This window comes from Rhodamnia argentea, chromosome 2 (genome assembly GCF_020921035.1).
Source record: "Rhodamnia argentea isolate NSW1041297 chromosome 2, ASM2092103v1, whole genome shotgun sequence".
In the NCBI taxonomy this organism is placed as follows: Eukaryota; Viridiplantae; Streptophyta; class Magnoliopsida; order Myrtales; family Myrtaceae; genus Rhodamnia; species Rhodamnia argentea.
The window spans coordinates 36091214-36116772 of NC_063151.1; the positions used below are offsets into that span (position 1 = coordinate 36091214).

Here is a 25559-nt window from a genome sequence, read left to right on the forward strand (position 1 = left end):
GATTTACATGGGGAAAATTCGAGCGTATGAGCAATTGTGATTCTATGATTATTAGGGTATTATTTTGTCGGTGGCTCTTCCCATAGAATAGGTATTTTCATGCTATTCCGAATAGAACACGTATTTTCATGTCTGAAAAGAATTCTGCTTTTCATGTTTGAAAAATATAAATTCGGATACTACTCTTTAGAGGTTATATAAAAGCCCTTTTGTAATAGTCGTGCTATTTCAATAGGGCACAATATTTTTTTTATGATATTAATAATTATTGCTTAGTGCAAAATCTAGTTCACGAGCACGCTGACATCTTTTTGATGTGGAACAAGGCACTTCTTAATTGTTTTTCTCCACTGCTCCTAGAAAAAGAGATGTTTGATTCTGACTTGGCCACTCTTGTTTTATTTTCCATTACGAGATTACAAAAAAGAAAAAAAGGAGATATTTCTTCGGGAACGTTTCGTCCGAGATTTGGTGGCAATGCCGTTTGGGATGGAAGGTGGCGAGAGAGACGTGAGGAAGCTTCCCACGTCTCCTTCCCCAGTTTGTTCAATGTCTTGTGTGGGTAAGAAAGAACAAACTCTTCGACCAAAAAAAAAAAAAAAAGAAAGAACAAATTCAAAAGCTCAAGTGCCTATTATCGTGGATTTAGAACCATACTAGCCTGGGGGGAGTCATAGAATAATTAACTATTAAAACACGCCTTTAACTAACAGTTTAAGCCTTTAAAACCGTTGGCAATTATCCCAAAAAATCTCACAGGGAGCCGTGAGAACGTAAGCGCGCATAATGTACGGGTACAACCATGTGAAATGAAATGGCCATAATTTCTTAGAATCACCATTGGAGGAGCATCTGATTGGCAATTTGTGCGCATCACTCACATTGAAACTCAATAAGGGATTGAAGGAGCGTATCGTATGAAATAGAATGGGCAATACATGCAAATGAGAGCGAATTGTATATCAAAATAAAAACAACCGGCTGCCATGCCATGCCAATCAACTTATTATTGGGGACAAAAAAGGGAATTACATAAGTTATTCTGGGTCAACTCAGTAATAACATTTGGGAGCAGCAATCGCATGTTCTATTCGGAACAAGGAGGACATCTAAGATGACCTGAAAAACAATATGAGTATTTGGTTTCAAATGAACATAACAACATGCAGGAATTGGAAGTTGACCATTGGTCTGGTGGGTTACAGTTTTTACAAAGTATTTCATATCTAAAGATAATTAGCGTATCCTTCCTAAAACAGAATTCAAAAAGGAGAGAGAGATTATCGAGTGATTTTATATCATATTAATATGATTCCTTCTTTAAACTGCAAAAGTTATAATAAAAAAGATAAATGTATGTATATATGCGAGAAGGCCTGATAAGGAAGGATGGAAAGATAGATGTGAGTTGGTGTGGAGTCTTGGAGCACTGCTTTCTGGAAACCGACCCTTTGGAATTCCCGATTTTTTTGGCGAGAATCGTGGAGCAGAACAGCAGCAATAACAACAACAACCTGACTGAGTGTCGCCATTGGCGAATCCCAGATGGGATAAATTGAAGATGAAGAACAGACGCTCACAAAGCACTCGCGAAGGAAGAGGAGACGAATATTGCTTTTCTATGTTTCTATATTCAGCAACAAAATAATGGTTACAAGATACGCCTTTATATAGGCTTGTTACCCAACTCTTGAGCAACCTAGACTCATAAATAGAGCTCTAGTAATACAGATAGTCACGATATATATACATAACATGGGTACCAGAACAAACTCTTGATAAACTCACATAATTATGAATCTATAATTAAGACTCTTAAAAGCAATACTTACAATGAATACTAGTCTTAGTTCGTGCATCCGTTTTAGGAGTGATATTCGCATGCTGATTGACAAAATTCATGATTTTTGTTTAATTTCTAACACTCCCCCTTTAAACCAAATTCCCTTTCATCAATCATTCCAATCGGACTCTTTAACTTTCGAAATGCATCGATCTTGAGAGGTTTAGTACAAATGTCTATTACTTGATCTCCTGTCTTCACGTGTGAGACTTCAATCTCATTCTCTCACACTTGTTCTTGAATGAAGTGATATCGAACATCGATATGCTTGCTTTGTTAATGAAAGACTAGATTTTTCTCTAAAGTAATAGCAAAACTATTATGGTTTCTATTACACTAGTGAAGTTTGCCCTTATGGTTTATTGTCGAAGATTCAAGAATGAAATTGTGAGAGCCCACGCTCATGATCATTTCTTTGACGTCATAACTAATTCCGTCGACCTGGTGACGGCTATCCTATCCATCCAATATTATTGGTCGATAGATCCAACTGGAGCTATAATGGTAAGTTCATCTCGAGCAGTCCAACCTAGTTTTTCCAAAGTGTGTTTTTTTACTGTTATAGATTTACTGCCCCCTCCATCTACCATAGATCTATGTTGTGCGCAACTATACTTAGCCAAATCATTACATACTCTGCATATATACGATAAGCATGTGGGCAAAAACGGTGATTGGGAATGTATGGTCGCTTATTGGAAGAACTGCCCCACCAGAATTTATAGCGAAGTTAACATATTTTATTTGGAACCACCTTGAAGAGATCAAGCACATTGACACAGTGAGAGCTTATACTTTTGGTTCATATTCATTCGTGGCGGTCGACATAGTTTGATAGTATTGCCTGAAGACATTGTCTTGAAAAAGCGAACAATATGGGGGGAACACTTCAGGATAAGCTTGACCAATTGCTCGAAGTCGAGGGAGCTTTCGTCCATATTGATTTTGAGTTTACTCACAGGCTTGAGCACAAGAATAAAGTACGAGGTCGATGATCATATCTGACCGTTTAGATTCAGGTGGCAACTCCCTTTTCTTATTCCATTTGTTTAAATGGTTTTACTTGCATTAGGAGCAGAAGCCCATGCATAAGCATATTATACCGACTGATAATATACACGTTCTTAATTAATTAATGGAGATTGAAGTTAACTTTACCCCATATCTCTGCAGGCCAAGAAGCGCAAGAGTGCTGCAACCAGTGAACAAAACCCTAGCCCAAACTGGGATGGGGAGGGGGAGCACTATGTTAAGTGCAAAGGCTGTCCCAATCACTGTAAACATTAATTTGGTTGGATAGTGAATTATATCAAAATAAATTTCATATCTCAACCCTATCCTTAAGATTAGTAGAAAGAGGAGCATGATCATTTGTCCAATAAAAACTGACACTAATTATTGGGTAAATCAATCAAGATGAGAGAGATATGCCTTTCGGTATATCGGCGACTATGACGGCAACTTCAGCCCGAATCCATAAACCGTAATTTACCAATGGTGGGTATTCAACCTTGCATAGCTCAGCCAAGTGTCGCCCTTAAATTTGAAAACATAAATATGAAAAAGAAAAGTGAATGATCATTGTTGACACACGATTTTCAATAAGTTTTTCTTTAGAAAACCATTAAAAATACCATAAAAATTCATAAAATTTGAAAATCAATTTTGGAAGCCTTGACCAAGCCTAAGAGATCAATTTTGAACAAAAACTATTTTTGTTATTTTTCACATTTTTTTAATATTTCACATATATTAGGAAAATACCCAAAAATCACAAACAAAAAAAAAAAAGCATTTGTGACCAAAAAAATTATGGAAAAATATCCAATATTTTCCTTTTTAATTTCCTTTGCATTTTGGCCATTTAAAACTTGGAAATTCAATTCGGAGCCACAAAAGTCTAATTGTGACATTTTTCTCACTTAGTGCTAATTGAGCCAAAAAATTTATTTGAGGTCCTTCTAGACTTTTTCTCACTTAGTGCTAATTGCGACATTTGATCTTGATACCTTTAATTTCATTTCAGTTGAACCAATTTCACTTTTTGAGCACTTTGGAAACTCGACCTAAATTTGGGGGCAACTTTGGACCTAATTTGGGGCTTTTGGCAAATTATTCATTTTAAAGATGAACCCATGCACAGATGAACCTTCGTCCATAAGTTTTTCAATGTTCTAAATATGTTGGTGAGGTCGGATTGTCACAAATTGGTCATTCAGAGCCCAAATTGGACAAGTATTACATTTGGGTTAAGCTTGAGATTTGGGATTTTTGCATAAATTTATACCTATTTAACTAAAAACCCTTCGCGAAAAAAAAGAAAGAAAGTAAAAACCCACTTTCGTAGATGGAGCATGTGCTGTAGAGTCCAATTTGAGCTTTAATTTGAGAAAATTGGGTCAATTTGATGTCCAATTGAATGAAACTTAGAAATCGGATCAAGGTGGGTTAAAGCCGACCCAATTGACCCGGATGGACAGTGACTTCAACAGAACCAGTATTTGGTTCTCCCTTCTTCGCACGCGCAGGGAATCGGCCAAGAAGGAACGCCAAATTAGACGTCGTTAGTGCACGTTGGACCACCCAACGGAGATGCCGGAGTTGTCCATCACCGTACGATGCCAACCGACCATTCGGCATGCCGCACGTGCCGTCCGAGCTGGCCAAAGTGCGTTCCCCTCGGCACCAATTTTGGTAAAAAACGGGGCTAACTGTCCGAGCTCAAAAGGAGGCAAGAGAGGATTCTCACTTGGACAGATTTCCCAACAACCTTCAATGGACGCAACAAACCGAAAGAGGGAAAGAGGAGAGAAGAAAGCTCACTCGGGGGCCATGGAGAGGGGATTCGGAGAAAACTTCGAAGGATTCGGGACGCCATTTGAGAGCAAACCGAGCTTGACCGATTGTCACCCAAACTTCATACGAATTTGAGGAACAGCCCGGACCCCGTGGCGGAGCTCCATAACTCAGAAACAGGTGAATGTAGTTCTCGAACTTCAAGCTCGGCTTCTACGGCAACTCGGGATCTAGAGTGTCATCCTTCGAGATTTTTGGTTCAAACCATTCCTAAGGTCTCTCCGATCACAACTCTATCTTCGTTTTCCGATTTTGTTGCATATTTACCTCGAGTCAGCCCCGAACCATCGGACCCTACTTTGAGCTCTACGACTCATTCTCTCGGTGTTGTCTGATAGGTTAAATTAGGCTTTTCGATGTGAAAATTGCTTTGTTGATTTCTCCACTAGAGATAGGTTTGACCAGTGCGGGATTAGGTGTTTTTAGGATAGTTTTGGCATAAAACTCACGTATGTTGATGTAGAGAAGTTGAGATTTGATTTGGTGTAGAAATCGGGGTGTTTCGAGCTTATTTTGAAGTTGAAATGGGAGCTTCGGCAAGGTACTTGCGTGAATGGCCAGTACCCAATCGACTTCTCTAGTGTGCGGGTTGACTGGTCAACCTTCATTGACCGATCAACGATGACATGGCGCCACGTGGCGTCCACATTAGCATTGGATTTGTTATGCTAATCAACGACCACGATTCAGCTACGTAGCGCGATTGTGGATTTTTGGGAATAAAACCATTTTCTAAAATTAAAATTGATTTTTCAAAAATAAAAAAATATTTTGTGATCGTGTGGCCTAGATTTGGCCATGCGTTATGATCTCAACCTTTGAATATATTTATTGAAAATTAAAAATTCCTTATCTGATCTAACGACCGAGATCTTGCCACGTGGTCAAATCTAGTGCGTTTGTTTGGGATTTGAATTTTTGGAGGGAAAATAAGAATTTGGTTCGTAAAACCCAAAACTATGTTGTTTTAGGCGTGAGCCAGAAACGATGCTATTTTGGGGAGGATTTTTCAAAGCTAAAAACTACATTGTTCTTAGGCCGATTTGGGACCCGAACAGTCTGGACTAGGTGCCCACAAGGCGTGGGCCAGGTTAACAGGACCCAGTCGGATAATATTTTTTAATAAAAAAAATTCCAAAAAAGGAAAATTCATAAAAAAATTCTAAATAAACTGAAAAAAATCAGAAAAATTCTAAAAAAATCTTAAAAATTAGGAAATGGGTCATTTTAGTTGGCCAATCCAGTTTTTGATGGTTTTTCCCTCTCATTGTTTCTAAAATGATGATTTTACTATTCATGGGCAAATTGTTTCGAAAATTCTCGAAAATTTTGAAAAATCCTAAAAATTAGGAAATGGGTTCACTCAACTAGCCATTCCTATTTTTAGGAATCTTGACTTCCGATTCTTCTAAATATGATGATTTTGTCCCTCATGGGCATATCGTTCTCAAAATTCAGAAAAAATCCTGAAAATAGGAAAATAGACACATTCAACTTGCCAATCTCATTTTCGACGATTCTAATTCCAAATTTTTTTCAAAATGATAATTTTGCCCTTGTGGGCAAATTGTTTCCAAATCTTCCCAAACTCTAAACGCCCTTTCTCTAAGCTATTAGGGCTTTACTAGGGATGTCATGTATTATTTTTAAGTGTTTTATCTGCATGACCTGAATCCTTGATTTGCACACCTACTTTTACTGATTATGATTGGTAGGATTGATATTCTCATATGCATGAACTCCTAGATTTTAGGACTCTCTTCACCCCAAGTCATTTGCATGAAAATCAAGTTAGAAAAGTCATTCAATTTAAGTACCGAAAGGGCATCAATGGTGGCGTAACTAAGTCCCCGTTTCCAAATCTCCGATTCCATATGAGTCGTGCGATTTTTCCTACCTCCCGACGAGGTTTTCAATCTACCTTTCCCAAAGTTTGGCGGCGACTCCGAAGCATGTACACCTATGCATCCGTTACCCGACCACGCAAACTAAGGTCAAAATCGTCTATAAATCCGTTGCACGACGTGAGGACTTGGGAGAGTCCAAAACAATCTATGGATCACCACAAATCTCTAGAAATTGGTAATCACCCCTAATCTCCGTCTCTCCTCTCGTCAAGATTGGGTCGCGACAATCACACACAAGAAAATGCAAGAAACAATGATAGTCATAATTCCTACTTCATTTCTTTAACAAATAATTACCGGTGCTCACTCCGAAATTAGCAGCTAGGGAATGAATGATGATAGCAATTATTAACTTGACGAGTATAACACATAGAATATGACCATATGATCTCATAAATTGCAGAAATTTAGCACAAAGATATATAGTTTGTATAAGTGGGAACACACACACATATATATATTGTCACGCCCCGAACCCTTCGGGCTCGCCAACATCCCGTCACGGTTGTTCTCTTTCAATTAATCCTAGGATTCAGCGACATATATCTTAATGCGATATGATATGCACAGGCGGAAGCACAAACAAAACTCCGAACAAATTGAAACAAGATGACTTAAGGAAAACTACCATAACATAACACTTAGTATTTTACAACACAAGATATAAAACAACAGACCATAAAAGTCGATAAAGGCGATACAAGCCAAAGAGGTAACTACTACCTAAACCCGGAAGAACATCAAAGGTCCGGTGCTATACCTACACCTAAGGATCGGTCTCTCCATCGGTGGACTCGTCGACCCGAGGGGCATACTCGATAAAAACACTCGTCTCGTACATCGACCCCATCTTGGGCTCGGACTCCTCGGGCTCTACCTCGGACTCGGAAGTATCCATAGGGTCATCCTCGGCATCCCTTGGCTCCACGATTTCTCCGTCTTCGCTAGGGTCCTCGGGTTCGGGAAGCTCCGGCTCGAGTACGGGTTCAACGACGGGCTCCGGCTCAGCAGATTCGTCGTCATGGGCGGCATCTTCAACATGTCCCGCAGCTCTTAGTACCTCATTGGGTATGATGTAGTCCCTCGGTGGTCCAAAAACGGTATTCCCGTCCTTGTAAGTCCAGGAAGAAAAGGTATGCGGCGTCCAATTATCGCCCCTATCGTCCACCCACAAGGTGCAAACCCTCTTATAGTATACTTGGTCAGGTCGTATTGGATAGGTGGTATTCATGGGTTCAAAATCCTTCGGAAGTCCAAAAATGTTGGCATCACAATCGAGTCAAGGCTTGGGGTCTAAAAAGAGATGTCCCACAACGGAGCGAGATTACATCTCGGTAAGCTAACTCTAAACCTATACTAGGCCATGAGTACCTCTAAACAGTAACTACATGTAAATCTAATCATATTGAATATATGGCAATCGATACACCAAAATGAAGTCACGACATACCGGCACTTAAACATCACAGTCAAGTTCATAATTAGGGGTCAAACAAGACAATCAAGCTAAACTTCGTACTTAAGGTAATAATGGCCATAAGCCTGTAGATACATGGTGGTCCTCAAATCGTTGTAATTCTCAATTCCAATGACCAGGCCCACGTTAACACGCATCAGGCTAATAAAATTACATTGCACTATTGTTAGTACTCCTCGGGTCGGACCTGCGTTAATACGCATCGGGTCACATCTCGCATTAGTACGCATTAGAATATGATAAATCCCGCGATTATCGCATCGTGGTACAATATGCATAAATACTCATATCATAAGATTTAGTCGACCATAGACCCCGCGTTAATATGCCTCGGGGTGTTCACATGCACATCTACACAATTCATTCAAATGACCAAACAAGCATATAACACTTCAATTCGGCATACTTCGATATCAATTTCTCAAGTTGGACACTAATCCGCATTTCTTTACTCAAGACCGAATGCAATGTGGAGCAAATTCTATTTTGACCAATTTGGACTTACAAGATCAGTCGGGACCGAACACATCAAGCAACCAACTCAATCGGCCACATCAAGCTCACAAAGATCATTCAAGACCGAACCATACAAATTCCAAGGTATAAATCATGCGTTCGGTCCACATAGGCCTTTCGGCATCCAACTAGCTCAAGTAGGCTCCATAATGAAATCAAAGTCGTTTCAAGCGTTTAAGGGCATAAGTGGCCCATCCATGCCCAAATTCATACCACACATACACGGTACAATATGCATAAATACTCATATCATAAGATTTAGTCGACCATAGACCCCGCGTTAACACGCCTCGGGGTGTTCACATGCACATCTACACAATTCATTCAAATGGCCAAACAAGCATATAACACTTCAATTCGACATACTTCGATATCAATTTCTCAAGTTGGATACTAATCCATATTTCTTTACTCAAGACTGAATGCAATGTGGAGCAAATTTTAATTTGACCAATTTGGACTTACAAGATCAATTGAGGCCGAACACATCAAGCAATCTACTCAACTGGTCACATCAAGTTCACAAAGGTCATTCAAGACCGAACCATACAAGTTCCAAGGTATAAATCATGCGTTCGGTCCACATAGGCCTTTCGGCATCCAACTAGCTCAAGTAGGTTCCATAATGAAATCAAAGTCGTTTCAAGCGTTTAAGGGCATAAGTGGCCCATCCATGCCCAAATTCATACCACACATACACGGCACTTCATGTGTAACCCAAAACCGAGCATATCCTCCCTAGAATAGCCATGAGGTCCGCATTTTAAGTTCCAAGACAACTAATATCAAACAACCCTTCCAATGACAATTCGAGCTAATTCACTTAGGATACTCTCACAACCTCTATCCCACCGAACCTATACACTTCACCACAGTGACGGTTCAACCACAACAAGCCCCAACAAGTTAAGCACAAATCCCCCCAAATATCCAATCTCGGATTTAGCACAAATCCATCCAAAACAGCCCACTAATCATATCGAAACTCACTTATACATGATCTATTAGTAACCTCAAGTCCTAATATGAGTTTAGAGCCAACTTATCACTTAAAACAAGCTTTCCAAGCCCTCGAAACAGCAGCAAGCACCGGCGACTAGAACCGGGGTTTAAGGCGACTATTTCGATTTCAACAAAATGTCACAAGTTCAGCCACTAATCCACCCTTAAACTTTACTTAAACACTAAACCAAGACCTCACAAGACCTAAACCAAGCTTAGAGGATCACATACCTCAAGGATGGACAAATATCAGCCCCTAAAGTCCACTAATCGGACTACAAAATCGGTGTTGCAAGGGGCGATTTTTGGCGGTTGTTCGGGGTGCCTTGGGTCCTCGGCGGTTCTAGGGTTCACGGCTCATGAAGGGGAAGGGAGAGGGGTGGTTGTAGCGTATGGTGGTGGCGGCAGTAGCTCAAGGTGGCGTTGGGGCCGGATGGTGGTGTCGGTGAGCTCTCGGGGGAGAGAGAGAGGAGAAGGGAGAGGGGAGTTGTCATGCAAAATGAGAGAGTGAGGAAGAGAGCGTTTTCTTGAGATTTTAATACATGTGTTCAAATGGGGATGGTCGAGTGGTTGGCAAGTACAATGGACAAAGAATAACTAGGAGAGGACATGAATAGGAATAGTTGGTAGTGCGATTTTTGGGGTTTTAGGAGATGTGATGGGCTTGATTAGGGTTGAATGACACTAGGAATGACTAGTTGATGGGGTTTCCAAGATGGACCCCACAAGATCTACCACTTTGTCACATGTCCATCAAGAGTCATATGGACCAAATCACTCCCATATTTTCGGCCAACTAGGGGACTATACAAAGACTGGAATACCCTTAGTTTAATCTAGATGAATGAGCATATTTCGGGAGCAAAGGTAATTTCCACATTTACGGTCTCGGTTTCCAATTTTCTCAAACTCTTCGTAACCCACCCATATTCTAATCGACACCGACAAGGCGACGTGTAAAGTCTCAATGTTGAAATTCCCGAATATCCGACGTCCGATTTCGGAACTCAATTCATGGCCAAAACTCCTCAATTGAATTTCTAGTATATCTCAAACTAACGAGCGGCTTTTAGGAGTTACGCGTATCGACCCGTGATTAATATCACATTTAATTAGTCAACGTACTTAAATCCTAGTTAGCCTTTCCTTTTCGGTTAGTTATCCCGGGAGTGATCAAGTTTGAGTGAGATTTAATTGAAATTCATCGACGGACATTTCATTCATTCATAAGCTCGAAAATGGTCGAAATTCAGAATGTCACATATATTTTATGCATCATTATTCTTTTGTGTTACCTCATATCAATGATCCGCTCCAGCCTGCAAATCAACTTTCACCGCAACATTGATTGTGGAACTATTAATTCAACATGAACTCATTCAAATGTCGCGCAAATGCGCATGATAAGAGAGTGAGAGGCGGATCTTATGGTTTTCGAGGTCAAGATATAATAGGGAAAAGAGAAAATTAGGGCCAAAAAATGAAAAGAACTCTCTAAATCCATGTTCATGAATAACCACAAGGACAAGTGCAATTAGATCGAAAAGTTATATTACAATTAGATTAAATGACTTTCTCAATTATATATGTAGAATGTTTAATAGCTAGTCTTGTAAGATTGTGTTTAGTTGGGCCCATTAATAGTTGGAGATTGAGGGACTTATTGAAGGTTTTATTCCATGAATCTTTGAAAAAAAGAAAGAGGGAGAAAACCTCATGTTGATGAGATTCACCAAGCATGGTATTATGGAGGATCAAAGAGTGGGGTCGTGCTCTCCAAATTAATGACAACCGTTGTTGGAGCTTCTGACATCCGATGGTCCTCCCGCAAATTCTCTCTCAATACACTCTATACTTTTTCATGAAGCAACCGATGAAATTGATTTATACCCGCTTCGCTTCATCTTGGCTTCAGTGAAATTTCTTTTTAGTTTGCAAAGATTTATCAATATTACCTCACAAAAGTTTATCCTTGCTGGAAAAAAAAATTATCCTTAGGACTTTTTTAAGTAGCACACCAAAGTGAGTTCAACGCAAGGACAAAGAGACGCACAATGGATTTTGTGCTTTGAGTTTTACATGAGTTGTTTAATTGTAAGCATTATGCTTAATTTATATGCTTGAGCGATTGTGATTTTACAATTATTAGTATATTATTTGGTGTTGGCCATTCCAATTGAGCATGTATAATTTCATGCTATTCCGAAAACGCTCATTTTCATGTTTTAAAAAAACTATACTTTTCATGTCAGAAAAATGTAATTCGGATACCACTCTTTAGAGGTTGTAAGAGCCTTCTTGCACCATTTCAATATGACATAATGGTTATTTTAAAATTTTAATAAATAAAAATACTAATTATTGATTAGCGTCAAATCTATTTCAAGTCTATGTGGGACAAGACACTTCTTATTTCATTTTACAAGCAAATCATCAATTGTTTACTAGGCTAGCCTAGTCCTATAGCTATTAATTATTGTTTATGGATTACTTTTCTCTCTTACTGTTAGAAGAAAGAGTTGTTTGATTTTGACCGACCACTTTTGATTCTATTTTCCATTACGAAATAAAAAAAAATAGAATAATAGGCCGATCCATAACATGTGCCTATACTCTTTACATTTGAGTGCAACAAGTCAACAAAGTGAAAGTGTAAATATGACACAAATACTCCATTTTAGAAAATTCTCAGTTTCGTCTGCTTTTGAAAAAAAGTTTATATAAATTCATAGAGCTCTCAAAATGGCTTGAAAATTTACGGACACGTAGTGAAGATGATGATAAACAACTTTTGTGTTTTAAGTTCTTGTAAAAAATGAGCGGATTACTAAATTTTTAATGCATTTCACAAAAAAGTTTACCCAGAAAACTGATTTGTCCGGTTTTTGTTTGCAGGGTAAATGGGCCATTAAAATTGCAAATTTATGCTAAAAAATTTGTAGATTACTAGTTCAAAGCCTATTCTACCACTTTCATGTTTGGACTTTTTGCAAAATAGCCCATTAACTAGTGGTAAATGGTGAAATGAAATTGAAGTCGGGGAAATTTTGAAATCTAAACTGTTTTGTCCTAATCATAAATTTGGTAATAGATGAAAAATGCGCTAGATTGATACAAAATTTTTTGAGGCGATGAATTAGGATCTTTTGAAAGTTTTAATGAAGACTTTGTGGGACATCTTGAATCACAGAATTCGATAAAAATTAAAGATCACCGAAAGACCAGTCTGAATATCATCGGTTACTACAAAAATTTCCAACAATCCTTTTTATCACGGACCGAACAAAAAATGAAGTAAGTAAAGGAAAGATAAGGTACAATAAGGGGGTGCATGAAAACTAATCAATTTTTCAGTTTCTATTCCAAACTTATTTCTGGAACAGAAACTTCTTTGGTAGTGTATTTCTGTTTTCTATTATTGAAACAAAAACTTGTTTCGGAAATAGATTTACAACTCAAATCAGAAACAAAAATTTTCTATTTTTCGGTGAAACAGAAATAAGTTGTCTCAAGACGTCTTCTTCTCATACGTCGTCTCTCTCTGTTTCGTTCTCTTTGAAGAGACGTGGGTATTTTGAGCTTTAACTTTCAGGTCTCACTCTCCTTGCAAATCTACAACTTTTGATTCCAGTTCAATGACCGAATCTTCTTTCGTCTCCTTGTCTCCTCCCCATTTTGCTTTTTCAGCTCAAGTTTTGGGTCCGATTCGAGGAAGCTCGAGATTTCTAGGGATTTATAACATCTTCGGGAAGTACTCCTTGTGGAAGGTAATCAAAATTTTAGGGTTTTGGCTCCGATTCGAGGTTGACTCGATTAGGGCTTCTCACCTCGAGCTTGTTTGGGTTATTCTTTCTCTGATCCCGCGCCTCTCTTCGCATGTCATCTCACGGAAGGTAATCGCTCTCCCACCTCGTAGTGGCTTGTTGGAATCATCGGCTAAAATGCACTTCTCGGCTCAAGCCGTTCGGGTTTCTCTTCAATCTCGCGCCACTCTTCGCATCTTAGCTCGCACAAGGTAATCACTTTTCCCAACTCTCAATAGCGTGTTGTTTCTTAAAATTCTTTGATTTATTGTTGAAATCATCAGTTGAATGCACTTCTTGTCCCAAGCTTGTTTGAGTTCTTCTCCGTCCGATCTCGCGTCTCTCTTTGCATGTCGGTTCGCAGAAGGTAATCACTTCTCCCACCTCTTAGTAGCGTGTCTCTATTGATTCTTTGATTTATTGTCGAAATCATTGGCTGAATTAGTGTGGTTTGAACTTTTTTGTCTATTGGAGATGTGGGTGGTTGGATTATGTCTAATTGTTCTTTTGCATAATTCGGTGTTGATCGTGCTAGATTCTACGGTTCGCAAAATTTTTCGGAGTTTGTTATTGTAATTTATTGATTTTTCGCATTACTTGCCGCGAGTTTTGGAACCACCAGAATGATTTTCTGATTGAAATTTTATAAGTCCAGAACCACCGGAATGGCTGGATGTCTTGTTTAAATGAGAAAGAAAAATTGACCCTAGGGTTGATGGTAGAGTAGGTGTAACTCTTCTGCTCAAGGACTTTTTCAAAGTTGGTTAGCTTGAGGAATTTTTCATTTTTTAGGAAAAGAGTTACGGCATGAAATTACAAACTTGAATTAGTGTGGTTTGGACTTTTTTTTTTTGGTCCATTTGAGATGTGGATGGCTGGATTATGTTTGATTGTTCCTTTGCATAGTAGCAAAAATCTTTACCCATTGTTTGTGATTTATGGCTGACCATTATGTTGCCGAATAGTCCCAAATGGTTTTCTTCTTTAATTTTTAAGGGAATCTTAACTGTGAAGGCTGAAATAAGTTGATATCCTATTAGTTTCCCTTTGTTGCTCAAGAACTCATGATCCTATTAGTTTTCTTTCAAATGCAAATCTATTGATTTAATGCTTTTGTAGCCTTTCCCCTTATTTTTGACGAAGTAATGCTCAACTAATTTTGATGTTGTCTACTTTTGATGATCAATCAATTCAGGTTAGATAGAATCCCGAAAAGAGACTGTTATGGTAAAGTGGACTGACCCTTTGACCAATATTTTTGTAAGTGTGTTAGTAGAAGAGATGAAAAAGGGAAATCGCACCACCACTATCTACAACAAAACAGGGTGGAATAACATACATGTTAAATTCAATAAACGGACATGACTCAAGTTGACTTTAATTCGGTTGAAGAATATGGCAAGCAAACCGAGGACACTATATAGTAGTTTTAAGAAGCTTTTCTCACGGTCTGGATTTGGATGGGATTATGTAAACAACAAGGTCGTCGTGGATGATCCAATTATATGGGAGTCCCACATCAAGGTATCTCTTTACTTGCGTCATTTTGTTCATATTGTGGATGCATGCTTTGATTATGTTGTTGAGATATGTCTATTGTAAAAATCGCAAGAAAATAAAGATTGTGCTTAATTTAGGTATGATGGGTTTCCTCAGTATCTAGAGCTATGTATTCTATTTGGTGATATCTATGCTATCGAGGATTATGCATATGAAAATGCAGAAGGCTTGGTGATGTCGGAGGGAGATGACAACGGTGGTGGTGGTGGTTACAATGGTGGTAGCGATGCAGAAGATAATCGGGAAGAATTTAATGAGCAACATATTAATAAGGAAACCTTTACACTTGAAGTGTCTTCCACCCCACTTCGTGAGAAGTACAAGTTAGATAGGACTCCAAATTCCAAGAGGAGGAGAAAAAGTAACACATTTGATGTTTCTGTCACTTGCAAACCCTTCAAGAAATGATCAAAGCAAGGACAGCTCAATCAACAAGTGGCTCGTCACCTCACAAGCCCCACCACCTGTAGACCCCTTCTCCATTGGAGTAGTGGTTGACGTGTTAAATGGCATGTCTGACTTGGACCAAAATCTTTACAATAAAGCCGTGAACTAAGCATGCCTTAGTGCCAATTGGAGAGAGGCTTTCATGATAGCTCTACCAGAAAGGAGACGTGGACTTATTGAGTCGCTTTAAGTAGATGTTGCGAAATATGCTATGGATTTGTATTTGGCTTAATTTCACTTTATGACTTAAGTACTTCAAATGTTGTGGTTTTGTATTTGGCTTAATTTGATGATATGTCTTATGTATTTGGGATGCTGTGGTTTTTCTTATGATGCAATTATCATGACATTATGACTTATGTATTTGGGATTTGTATTTGGCTTAACTCATGACTATTGTTGAATGCTATTAAATTCATTACTCATATGTTGTGTTTATGTTCTTCTTTCATGTGATGGCATAGGTAATATGGAGGGGGATGGGAGTAGTGTGAATAATGATCGGGTAACATCGGTTCAATCGGTTCAAGAGGAGTTTGATGATCTTGATATAGATATAATGATAGCATGGTTGTGGATTGTCGTGGTGGATATGTCCATGAACACAAGAGAACTAATTAGAGATAGCGTATTGTCAGAACCCGAATGGGTAATGGAGGTTCTTTGTGGACATTCGGATAGAGTATATGAAGCTTTTACGGTGAAGAGACATGTATTTCTCAATCTTTGTGGTTTGATGATAGAAATAGGTTGGTTGAAAGATAGTCGATATATTAAGGTGGATGAGCAAGTCACGATCTTCTTATCTATGATTTGTCACAAGAAGTCCAATAAAGATTTATTTGAGAGATTTCAAAGTTCGGGACAAACTATTAGCAAGTACTCCACTAAAGTGTTAAATGCAGTTTTCAAACTAGCTAAAGAGATTATCGTACCACCTTCCTTTGATGCCGTCCCGGAGGAGATTCTGATGAATCGTCAACATGAGCCTTACTTCAAGGTACAATTTTCATACATTTCTTTACACTCAATTTTAATTTGTTGATAATCTTGTTTAATGCTAGTCTTTGATAAAAATGATAAGGTTGCCTAGGTGCTATTGATGGCACCCATGTGCATGCTTCTGTATACGTGGCTAAGCAAATCCCATTTAGAGGCCGAAAAGGAATTACCACTCAGAATGTGATGTGTGCTTGTTTGTTCGATATGAAATTTACTTTTGTGTATGCTGATTGGGAAGAATCGGCGAATGATTGTCGGGTGCTTTCGGTAGCACTCGAGACTCCTCGCTTGGAATTTCCTCGACCACCGCCAGGTATTTGCTCGTTCTATAAGAGTAATTTGATTTATGTGATTGTATTACGGTTCGTATCATGACCAATTTATTAATATCTTGTTATAGGCAAATACTACGTGGTAGATTCGGGCTGTGCAACAGCTCCGGGATTTTTAACTCTTTTTAAAGGTGAACGGTATCACCTAAATGATTACAGGGGTGCATCGAGACGACCAAGAACAACAAGAGAATTGTTCAACTATAGACATTCTTCGTTAAGAAATGTCATTGAGAGATCATTTGCAGCATTAAAAAATCGCTTCTTCATTTTGAGACATATGCCTTCATTTGCAATTCGAAAGCAAGCATGTATCGTAATTGCATGTATACTATCCATAATTACATTCGTGATCAAGACAGGAGGGATAAGAACTTTTCACTATATGGAAATACATGGTACTCGTTTGGATCTACACAAGATGAGGTTATATAAGATGCATTGACTCAGGAGGGAACCGAGATGAATATGCTTAAGATAGATATTGCCAATCAAATGACAAGAGATCATAATATGGAAGAGATTTCTTGAAATTGTGTTCTTAACTTTTGTAACGCAATTTTATCTAGCTCCCAGGTACTCATATATTTTTTTACTAAATCGATTGCAATTCATCCCTTAGTCTTTCTATTTTGTTGGAAGATGCTTTTATTAAGACAGCTTGTGAAACTTTCGCAGGAGCTACTTTTTTGGAGTTGGAGCTGATTTTCTTTCTCCACAGAAAATAGGGAGTCTACGGAGGATTTCGAAATGTGAGAGCACGTCTTTTGCAAGCAAAGCTGGAGTTGGAGCTGATATTGTGGTCTCGGACAAGGAATTTGAAATTGCGTTCATTTTGTAGTTCGAACTAGCTGATATTAACGTAGGAATTTTGAAACGTGCTATTTTTTGGAGTTGGAGTTGATATTATGGTGATGTGTAAAATGAGTTGGAGTTGATATTATGGTGATTTGTAAAATATGTGGTGAATTTGGCCATTTTACTCTAGTTTTATTTATTCTTATGCAGATCTTTTTAGTTGTCTTCTTACCCAATTCTTGCTTGGTGCATAATGCTGGCCTTTTTTGGTCAATGTGCGATATGTAACAGGATGGATTTTTGGAAAGGATATGTTTCTTGTCATTATTGAGGTAGAGTTTAGGTTTGTCCGGTGATTCATTGATTTGTCTACTTAAGGATTCACTTTCTTTCTTGGCCGTTATAGTAGGGGTTGATGTGAACTTGCAGCCAGCCAATTTCCGTTCGGTTCAATAAAGGAATTCGTATCTTGTCTATGGCTCATATATATGATTTGTGCTGATATTCTGTTCTAAGATTAGGTGAGCGAATCCCTCTTTTGCCATGGGTAGAACTTCAGATAGTATAAATCCAAATTTTATGGTTGTCTCTCGTGAGGTATTTATGAAACTGTTATAAATCCCTCTTTAGCTCCTGTCGTCCTCATTTCCTTCAGGCTCAAGCACATTTCCTCGGCAGGTACTTGTGGTCGTATCTCTCGCGAGGCATAGAATTGGTCTTGATTGCGATCTTAGCTTCGAGCGGTTTGGTTTTTTGTTTTTAAGTCGAGGATTGATCATGGGTTATTTTTGTTTGAATATGTTGCTGTTGCAAGATGCAGGGAATTTTTGGAGGAGTTTTCCAATAGGTATGAATCTTGGGACTCTATCAAAACTTCATCTTTGCTTGTTTTTTTTTTTTTTTGGTATGATGTTGGTTAATTAACTGGAATTTTTTTTTTATTTTGTATGTTGGTCATACAAACAAAGTGAAGTTCATGTTTTAGGTGGTTTTGCAATTGAAACTTGTTTCAGAAAAAGCTCATGTTTATGCAAATTGGGAGATTGTGAATTTTCAAAGAAAGGTCCTTGGGAATAAAATTTTGGAAATAGAAAATAAATAAAATTTTTGTTTCGGAAGAAGAAATTTTATGTCATTATCAAACGAATTTCTGTTTCAAGAATAGAAATTTTATGTCGTTATCAAACGCGTTTTTCGGCTCAAAAACTCATTCAAAAATAGAAACGGAAAAAACTATTTCTGGCTAGAAATTGATTTTGGAAACAGAATTGTTGTCATGTGCGCCCTAAGTTACCGCCTTTAGGGAGAAAATGTTAATCACAAAGATATGCACATGAGTCGTGGATTGAATTTTAGTTCTTTTAGCAAAGTCAAGTAAGGGATGAAACGACAAGTTGCAGCCTCGCTCACGTTCATCATGACTAGTCGCCGCTTCGCATATATAGTCATGACAAGTCGCATCCATTCACTTTGGCTTGGTTCGGTCGACAAGGGCAATGCCCATGCATCGTAGCTTCATGTGCACGAGAACGACCCTTGAGCCACTTTTTTGGAGAGTTAGAGATCCAACTAGGATAACCTTTAGCGAAGCCTTACCGCCAAAGTTAAAGAACCACTTAAATACCATCATAAAGCTATTGAGTGACCTGGGTCTGGTCACAAATTGACTATTAAGGATTTGTTATGAATTACTTTTCTCTCCCATTCCTAGAAAAAGAGATGTTTGATTCTGACCGACCATTCTCTTATTCTATTTTCCATTACAAAATTTAAAAAAAAAATAGATATTTATTTAGGAACGTCTCGCGCAATTTGGAGGGAATGCCATTGCTGTTGCGGTTGCTAAACGATCGACACGTGTCATATGGGGTTCACATTTCAAATTTTTAGAATTTTTTTTCATTCACCTTTTCTTTTCTCTAAACACACCTTACCTTCATCTTCCTCTCTATCGTGAGCCCTCTTCGTTCTCGCCACCTGGGATCTCGTTGGCTCAGCCCACGGCTCCCTCACCGGTTTCAGGCCCCACGATTTCTTAACCCCAATCACGAGCCCACTTTTTTATCCCCGATCATTAGAAATTTTTGTTTTGGTGGTTTCTTTTTATAAACTCTATCGCTGAAATAGCAACATCACCTACTTAGGTCGCCACATGCTTTTTAGGGTCGGAATGTACATTTCTTCTTCGGTGAATGAATAATTCATCTTGTGATTCCTAATTTCATGTTATTGGTGCACTGCACTTTCCCGTGCTACGTGAAACCGCACCCTTTCGAAAAGATGGATGCTCGGATATTTTTACGATTTATAACCTTTTTGATGTAGGTGTGCTGATCATACATATAGATTCTGTTTGTTTCATGAAAAATATGAAATTTCTGAAAAATGTTTTCCAACAAGTCATTTTTTAGGAAAATGAAAATATTTTCCGACATTTGGCTAAAATCCAAAAATGCAGTAGAAAATATTTTTTTCGCTATTTGATATGGAAAATCAGATTTGATTTTACTCCATGCACTCATTTTAATAATAGTTTTACTTTATATTTTCCTTTTTAAAAAATTTAATTCTTTATTTTTTTATTTTTTTTCTATTCCCTTTTTCTATTGGTCGCCAATCACGGCGATGGCCAGCCACCGGCTAAAGAAGAAGGGAATAGAAAAAAGGAAAGAAATTAAAAAAAAATTGAAAGAGAAAATTTAAAAATTATGAATTTTACAAATAAATAAACAATGAAAAGAAAGTAAAAAAAATAATTGAAAACAAAGGAAACATGAAAGAGAGGATGAAGGAAAGATAAGGAAAATGTTTTCCTCTTTTCAAAAAATCGATAACATTTTCCCCACTTTTGAATGAGTTTTAATCCATGGCAGGAAAATGTTTTTTTTTTTCACTAACTTATTTTTCGCGAACCAAATGCCGAAAAAATTGGTAAAAGGTTTTCCTAAATGTTATTTTTCACGAACCAAACGGAGCCATAGTATAGCGATATTTGTCCAAAAAATTCTTAAACTTATTGTACTTTTGTCAATTTAGTCTTAAACCTTCTAATTGTGTCAATTGAATCCTAAACCTTTTAATGTTTTGTTAATAGAGTTCATCCGGTCAATTTTAAGGGGAGATTTCCGATGTGGATGCTTGCCATCTTACGTGGTGAGGCTAGTGCTGGCATAGATAATATTTTAATAATATTTTGATATATTGTTTTGAATTTTTATTGTTATTCTCTTTTTCCTTTTGTTGTCGACTTCTTTGGTAAAGCTCGCTAGGGGAGAGCGAGGCTCGCCGAGGTCCGCAAGGTCCTCGCCGGTCATTAGCCATCACCGAGGCCCGGCAATGTAGTGACCCGGGCAATCCGCTACGGTTGAGTCCTCAATCCACACGAGGCTGGCGGAAAGTCCTATACCGAACCGCCCGCAACTAAAACTTATGTTCTTTGCTTTAATCTTTCATTACTCAGAGTAATTAGCGCATGCAAAAGCAGCCAATTTTCGAAGATGATGAACGAACGATGGACAATCGACCAAGGCGATCGGCGAACGGCACGGCCACGTTAGGGCGGTGCACGGACAAGGTGGCATAAGACTAAAGGTGGTTGTCCAAGGGCGGCGCAGCGAAAGGCGATCGCGGGCGCAAATGGACGGCCAAGGGCGGCGATCCAGCATGGTAACGACAGAGATTTCCGACAAGAATGGATAGAATGAACCGATAACGGTTTCTCTTTATAATGGTCCAATCAGCTTAATCCATCAGCTTGCGGTCAGCGGCTTGCGGTAGGGCTAGCTTATGATTTGTCGCTCTTGTCAGCTGCTTGTAGTGGAGTCGGTTTGTGACGTGTCGTGCTTAATGATTTGTCGTGCTTCTGCTTTGTCGTGCTTGACGCTTTGTCGTACTTGACTGCTTCGTTGTGCTTACATTGATTGAATTTCAAATTTCGTGCCAAATGATTTTAAACTATTAAGCACTAACCGCTCCTATTTTAAGCAGGTAAAGGCTCCATATCATATTCCTAAAAATAGTATCGGGTCCATAAAAATTCCTTAAAAATCTCTTAAAAATACCATGGAGTCCGGATAAAAATCCTTATAACTTATTCAATAATTCGAACTCATTAAATACTAATTCAACCATAAGCAGGTGAGGATTTTTGGGTGATCACATATGATCGGTTAGATGAAGAAGGGAAGAAAAAAGAATGAAAGGATAGAAAACTAAAAAAGGTAAAATAAAAGAAAAAATAAATAAAGTTCAAAAGAATATTAAGATATTATTAGGAATTATCCAAGTCGGCAGTGATCGCGCCACGTAATAATCCAAGTTAGCAACAGATGTGCCACGCAGGATGGCTGGTGTTCATGTCATCGATTTTCGGTCAAAATTGGCCGGATGGACTCAATTGGGAAAACGCAAAAAGATTGAGGACTAATTAACAAAATTAAAATGTTTATGATTGAATTGGTAAAAATACAATATGTTTAGAATTTTTTCGACAATTTTCCTTTTAGCACCCACATATATAACATGAAATGAAATCGTACAGCACGATCACGACGTGTGGTGTCAGTATCTGGGATCCAATGTTTCGAGGATGTAAACACTTGACATGTACGTTCGGACGTGTGGACTATAATTACAAAAGCGTGGTGAAAGCTAGACACTGTCTACTTAATCCTAAACTATGCACATGGACAAAGTCCAACTTCGGTGTGGTAGGTTTTGCTCTCTTGTTACATTTCTACGAAATTGGGTTCTCTATCAAGTGTGCTCGATTTGTTGTACCACCTGTCCTAGCTAGAGTAATAATCAGGTTGATAAATGCTAGTTTTCTTCATTAGCAAATGTTCTTTTAGGATCTTTTGCGACAAGTTACTGTAATGTAGAAACATTCACTGGCACATCCATTTTAATTGTAGGATTACCTTATGGATTGTCGAATTAAAGGAACTGGTCTGGTTCATCACACATAAGCAACTTTTTTTCTACCATTGCTACAACTGCGGCAAAGGGTGACCAGAGATGGTCGGTGGTCACGAGCACGACCCCAGTTGTAAATAAGCTTCTTCTTTTCTTTCTTTTTTCTTTTTTTTTTGATTTGATATGCTATCCTGTTGGGTAAAATTATATAGTCCCTACGGTCCGAAAAATTCATCCGGGTTCTCATCCAAATCTAAATTATGAAATTTTATCAAATTAGATAGAGTTAATAGAAGAACTTAACTGTACCAACTTGACAAGTTTTATAACTCGATTGCATTTTTGAAAAGATTTAGAATTTAATTGCCCTTTACACTATAATTTATAAGATTTATAGTATGCTTATCTCTAATCTTTTCGAAAGAGGCAAGGATGAAAAAAAAAAAAAAAAGAAGCTGAAAGGGGATGAGGATGATGATAAGGCATCGTCTTCCATTTTACTGCCTCACCGCCCAAATCCGTCACGATTCCCTTGAGATCCTATGTTTGTTGTGTGGTTGTCATGCAATTGAGGTGTCGTTTTGCCAGGTTGTGTGTGGGGATGGTCGGTGGGTGGGATTAATGCTCAAAGTCGGGCAAAGGTTGAAAGACGAAGTGGTTGTCTCTCTCTCTCTCTCTCTCACCTCAGCTCAGTCGTCTCGTCACACTCCTAAAAGCACTCACGCCTCTCTCTTATTTCTTTTTCTTTGTTTTTATTTCTCTCTTCTCTTCCATGCATGTGTGCATGCGATTCACAAGGATCGAACTTCGGATTTGATACGCTTTGGCCCCGCCCTCAATCCCTTTCCCCTTTACGGGATAGAAAAAATAAATAAAAAGAGGAGATACTTCTTGAGGAAAGCCTCGCGCGATTTGGGGGGAATGTCATTGCTGCTGCTGTTGCTAATCAAGTGTCGTCCAATTCTCGTTTTGCTTTGGCGGCGAGAGAGACGTGGGGAAGCTTCCTCCTGTCCACCCCCAACTTGTTTAACGTGTGGGTAGGAAAGAACAAATTCGAAAGCTCAAGTGCTTTTTTTTTTCGCGGGGTTCTCGTCTTTTTTTGGGCTACAATCCCTTCTCTCTATCCCTTTGGACCGTCTTTATTTTATGTTATTGCTGCTTACTGTCGTGGATTTAGAATCTTTTGAATTTAGATATCATGACTTCTTGGAGCTGACAGAATAAGTAATTATTAAATCATGCATTCATATGTTTAAATCTTTAAAAGAGTTGGAAGTGGTCTCACAAAATCTCACATAATATCATACCATGAGGTCATGTCAAATATTTTCAGGCCTCATTTGGCTCTCCAATTAAATATGTCCATGCTTTATACTAGGCAAAAAGATACGTTGGGGTGGTGATAGGATAATTAACAATAAAATCATGCATTCATCCAACAACTTAAGTTTTTAAAATAATTGACAGTGATCCAACAAAATCTCACGGGAACCTATCGCGACCTAAAGGAAATTTTTAGACTAATAGATTATCAGGTTAATTTGATGACTAACCTAATACGGACTCTCCCAACCCTACCAATTCGCAACGTTGATTTATTATGATGCATTAAGATTTGGAGTCGACACTAATCGTTTTTGGTAGGTTGATTAAAAACCTAAGTAAAATAGTAGGAGAACTATTTTACTTCTGCGAATTAGAGATTAAGTGTTCGGAGACTTGGTTACACTAGTTAATTAAAACTATTGCCCTTTCGATACCTTAAATTTCATGAAAATCCTAAGTTTGGCAAGTCAGATTGAAACCATTTTATTTGAAGCTTAAATGAGGTGTTTTTTATGTTTTCATTTTTTAGAATGAATGCATCATATGAACGAAGGAATGAATGATATGAATGCTATGCGAAATCATGCAAAATCGGATCATATTTCCCTATATGCAAGAATTAACTAACAAATTAAAACATGCTAAATGATATTAACTACATGCAATGACAATTTATTAGGGCATGCAAACAATCAAAGAAGCAAATAAACTAAACATGCAAATCGAATTGATTAAACTAAATTGCATGAAGACTAAACATGCTTTTTTTACATTGCATATCATAGCATGGCATAGCATAGAGACAAGCAAATATGGCACATCATGTAATGTTATGCAACATGTGATTTGCGAAAGTAATGATGCATGAATACGCAATTTTTTGGAAAATACAATGGGCAAGATAGGTGATATTTGAAAACCACGATATGCAAAAAAAAAAAGATAGGCCAAAATATGATAAACAGATATGAATAATATGCACGATATGGATTTTCGAAAAATCATGCATGATGATGTTTGGATGATATTTTTTCCTAAAAAATGTGATATGCAAGAGATGTGATATAGGATATGGAAAAATGACATGAGATTATGCAAGAAATGCAAAATGAGGTATGCAAAGATATGTAAGATGAGATAATTGAAGATGTGCAACGTATGCGTGTAATATATAAAATGCTGTAAGATATGCAAAAGTAAAATGAGATATGCATAATATGTGAGATATGCTATCCTAACCTACATGAGACATGCATGAGATGACACAAGATGACATCAGCCGATTTGTTGGTTCTTCCCCTTTGAATTTTCGGCAACATGGGATAAGACATGCTTTGAAGATTTTATTATCCTGATTTTTATCCCATAACTTCATTGAGATAAGCAGCACTTTAGTCTGTGATCTTGGACCAATGCATATCACGACCAATCTTTAATTGTTGGCTTCTCCCATGCTTCTGACCGCTTTCCCTTTTGGCATTATTAATCCAAAAAAAGAAAAAAGACAAATCCGCCGTTTGATTATGGTTTAATCGCCAAGGACATTCACAACTGAGATCCATGTTGGGTGTCTTCCATTGCTCAAAAGGATGGTCGGCGAGGATGCTCGAAGGTTCAATGGAGTTGCTTCGACTTTCAGCTGATCTGGAATTTTTCTGTGAAGCCTGTGGAGAAAATTCAATTAAATATTGTAAGGTTGGGATCTAAACCCTAAACTTACTGGACATGGGGGACAATTCTTTATGTGTTATTCTTGTGGAAGTAGAATTGTATTGG

At 38.1% G+C, this 25559-nt stretch overlaps 1 protein-coding gene and 2 pseudogenes across 1 annotated transcript; all 3 read left to right on the forward strand.

Annotated features, from left to right (window-relative positions):
- The first annotated feature begins 1435 nt into the window (after positions 1–1435).
- LOC115736553 overlaps positions 1436–25559 on the forward strand; it is a 34070-nt pseudogene continuing 9946 nt past the window's right edge.
- On the forward strand, positions 2165–2880 carry LOC115736622 (annotated as a pseudogene).
- On the forward strand, positions 15826–17779 carry LOC115736516. Its single transcript, XM_030668271.2, has 2 exons — positions 15826–16411; positions 16814–17779. The coding sequence occupies exons 1-2, from the start codon at positions 15881–15883 to the stop codon at positions 16829–16831; spliced, it is 549 nt and encodes a 182-aa protein (XP_030524131.2). The 5' UTR covers positions 15826–15880; the 3' UTR covers positions 16832–17779.